This window comes from Limulus polyphemus, unplaced genomic scaffold (genome assembly GCF_000517525.1).
Source record: "Limulus polyphemus unplaced genomic scaffold, Limulus_polyphemus-2.1.2 Scaffold650, whole genome shotgun sequence".
NCBI lineage: Eukaryota > Metazoa > Arthropoda > Merostomata > Xiphosura > Limulidae > Limulus > Limulus polyphemus.
The window spans coordinates 401,907-405,253 of record NW_013666260.1 but is presented as its reverse complement, the minus strand read 5'-3'; the positions used below and the strand labels follow the sequence as shown (position 1 = coordinate 405,253).

General features: G+C 30.8%; 1 protein-coding gene across 2 annotated transcripts in view; it reads right to left on the bottom strand.

The window, feature by feature from the left end:
- LOC106459707 (eukaryotic translation initiation factor 3 subunit B-like) overlaps positions 1–3,347 on the bottom strand; it is a 45,828-nt gene that overhangs the window by 5,220 nt on the left and 37,261 nt on the right. Inside the window, exons 13-15 of one of the 2 annotated variants that reach the window (XM_013919355.2) lie at positions 2,206–2,284; positions 1,156–1,294; positions 644–769 (exon numbers count right to left, since the gene is read on the bottom strand). In XM_013919355.2, the coding sequence (XP_013774809.1) occupies positions 644–769; positions 1,156–1,294; positions 2,206–2,284 (344 nt within the window). Of the gene's footprint in view, positions 1–643; positions 770–1,117; positions 1,295–2,205; positions 2,285–3,347 lie in introns of both variants that reach the window. The other variant, XM_022386232.1, reaches the window with a different exon arrangement.

Genomic DNA, 3,347 nt, shown 5'->3' with positions numbered 1-3,347 from the left:
ATGTACATTTATGAAAGTTCTTATGAAGTTTCAAACAATTTCATCCACTAGTTTTATTGTTCGAATGAAATACAGCAAGACATGCACTGGCTACTAAGAAAGTTAGTAGCCGGTGATCATCGGGTTAATTGAAGCAGCAAGTTAAATCACTTGATTTGTAACTGGCCAAACAACAGCACATAAATATGTACTTAGATTCAAGCTAAAGCAGTGTAATTCTGAAGTAATGTAAACCTACTAACTAACAATATCCCGATGCTACAGAAAACTGAAATGTAGTTGTTCTTAAATAAAGAAAAATCATGCACAAAAATTCTGAGAAGAAAATAAATGATATAGCATGCAGCACTTGAAAAAAATGGTACTTTTAGGCCAAGAAACTTTACACACTTGAAGCACACCAATTTGCCATAAATGTACTGATAAACTTAACACACTTGAATTAAACATTGGCTACTAAAACAAACTTTGAGTGGTCTTCTGTAACTATATATACATATATATATATATAATCCTATTAATCTCTATCTATGGATGAACAGTTTGTAAATTTCGTGTATATATACCTACAATACCATACAATAATTTAAAATTATAATTATGAAAACAAAATTAAGAAACTTCATAAATATCCACAACTCACTTTAATCTTTTCTTCTGAAAGAAGTGTCAGAGGGCGTGGTCTCCACAACATCTGGCAAAACCCATCCATTGGATGCCTACGAATGATCTTTCCTTGAAATGTCCATAACCAGTAGCCATTGTCAACCTAATTCAAAAACACAGAACCAACAATATTTCAGTAGATTGTTTAATAATCATCTTCTCATCAAATTAATTATGAATTTAATGTTAGAAGTACAGTTAGAAAAACAATGTCACATATATATTTAATAACACACCAATTTCAAATAAAACAAGATTTCTGCAATGCAACTAACTAGTTTTGTCAGAAACAAGGAAAGTATTTTTAAGTATAAAACCATAAAACGTGACATTACTTTTTTTTAATTTTATGTTGATTTGCTGCCTACCTTCTTCAGATGAACAAGCTAATTATCTATAGTTTAAACTCTAAATCAAGCTGCATAACTTCTCTACTTACTACCACTTTAACCTGAGTTAAAGCAACAAATAACTATTTGAAACCATTACCTTGTGTGCCCAGTGGCTCACTCCACTGGAAACGTATCTTCCTGTTGGATCCCACTCTACATCTGTTGCCATAAAATGATCTGACTGTGCCATGACAGTAAAGTCAGATGTATCCACAAACTCTAGACTGCCATTCATGCTAAACAGTTAAAGAAATTACTTCAAAAACCAATCACTGAAACACGCAACTCTATAAATAGTTGTGTGTCAATAACAACAAAGGTTCTCAAAGGTAAAAACCAAAAAATTCTTATAAAACAAATGCAATTTGTCTATATTTTTTCTTCTTTTACACAAGCTACTACTTGGTTTATCACTTCTTGTTTTATTGGTTACTTAATCTTTTAAAGCTTTCTTTCTGCATGTCTAGACTGACAAACTGATACCACATCATCAGTGTCAATTCTGGGACAAATCTTTCCATTTGTCCATGTCAAGGTTCATTAAATGTGTCTTAATATTCAATAAACATATTATACATAATCTTATGATAGTTCAGGTGTCAAGTTGCTCACATTTTTTAAATAACCAGGTAGAAAGCCTTCATGTGAAGGTGACTTCCTTTCTCTGCCAGTATTAACCTTTTCTTTTCTTTGGCTCTGACAGGGATCTCTCATTTTATTGATATAAGAAACTACCTTTCCTTGCTTCACATTCTGAGTTTATGTCCATAGTTTAATGTCCCCTAGTGGGACAGCAGTAAGTCTTTGGAGTTGCAATGCTACAATCAGAAGTTTGATTCCCCTCTGTGGACATGGCAGATAGCCCAATGTGGCTTTGCTATGATAAAACACCTATAATTTATCTTTACTGAATAATCTATCACATACATGATATTAGAAAAACACGTAGGTTCAAGAAGTCTTGATAGAAATGATTAAAAACCCTATAACCTGGACCTTTCTTCTTCAGGGGCAAACTGGGAATTACGGATAAAACTTTCAAGGCATGATTCAAAACATATATTATAAGCAAGTTACCTGTCAAACTCTCCACAACAAACAAGTTAGAAAATAACAGAATGTATACATTTATACAAATTGCTCTTACGTTCTCAGTCCAGCAAGAACAATAAACTGTCCATTTGGAGACCAAAACAGGTGGTTAAACTGCTTTCTCTCAAATTTTTCTGAAAAATATTTTAAATAATTAAGCAATCCATTAAAAATAACAACAACAAATTATCACGATTGCAGTCTCCCAATAAAAAGACTGACAGAAAAAAACAAATTCATATGTTTCATAAAGATAAAATACTAACACAAAGTTAAAAATGGATGGTTCTTGACAAGAAATTAATCTACAATACCAAACAATATTATTATTATCAATAATTTCTTAATACTAGACATTACAATATAAATAAGAACTTCTACTAAAATGTATTTCTCAATTCTTTTATAAAACCATGTTTGTTTGTTTTTACCTTAATCTTGTCTATCATATTAATTGTTGCAGGGGGAAAACAAAGAAATTTTTTTAAATAAAGTTTTTACAGATCATTTACATTTATAAAGATTATCTGAATTACAGTTTTTCAAAATGTGTGTCACAGGAAGGTTTGAACTGAAGTCGCATGCATTCCAAAAACTATTTTTCTGTAAATAGCAATACTTTATATTTCACTACATTTTACCTAATTATAATAAAATAAATTATGACAATTTTTTTTATAAAGCATCATATTTTAATCCCTCTACATATTGGGATTTTCCTTACTAGTGCAACATAAGACAAAAAAGTGTTACTGACTCTACGATGTGAAAACAGAGCTACAACTATACCTGTTGAGTCTACAACCATGATTGGAGAAAACTCACAAAAACAAACACACAGATAAAAGCTCACATTAAAAGCATTAAGTCATATTTCTTCTTTCATATCTTTCAGACAGTGTTAACTGATTGTTTATATTCAATATTTTGTACCCCTATAGATTTGACTAATGAAGAGATTAATAAAGAATTATTATTTTTATTACAATTTCTCAAAATGTTTTAACTCAAGACTCAGGATGCAGGTGATATTTCTAGGCATAAGGATGTGCAACAAAAAAGTTTGGCAACCACTCATCTACAATCATTGACAGAGAAAGTAAATGATGTTTAGCAGTAGACATACTTCATTATAATGGCTGGAGACAGCTTGAATGGGTAATGAAGAAAAACTTTAATATAAGTTTAACATAACAG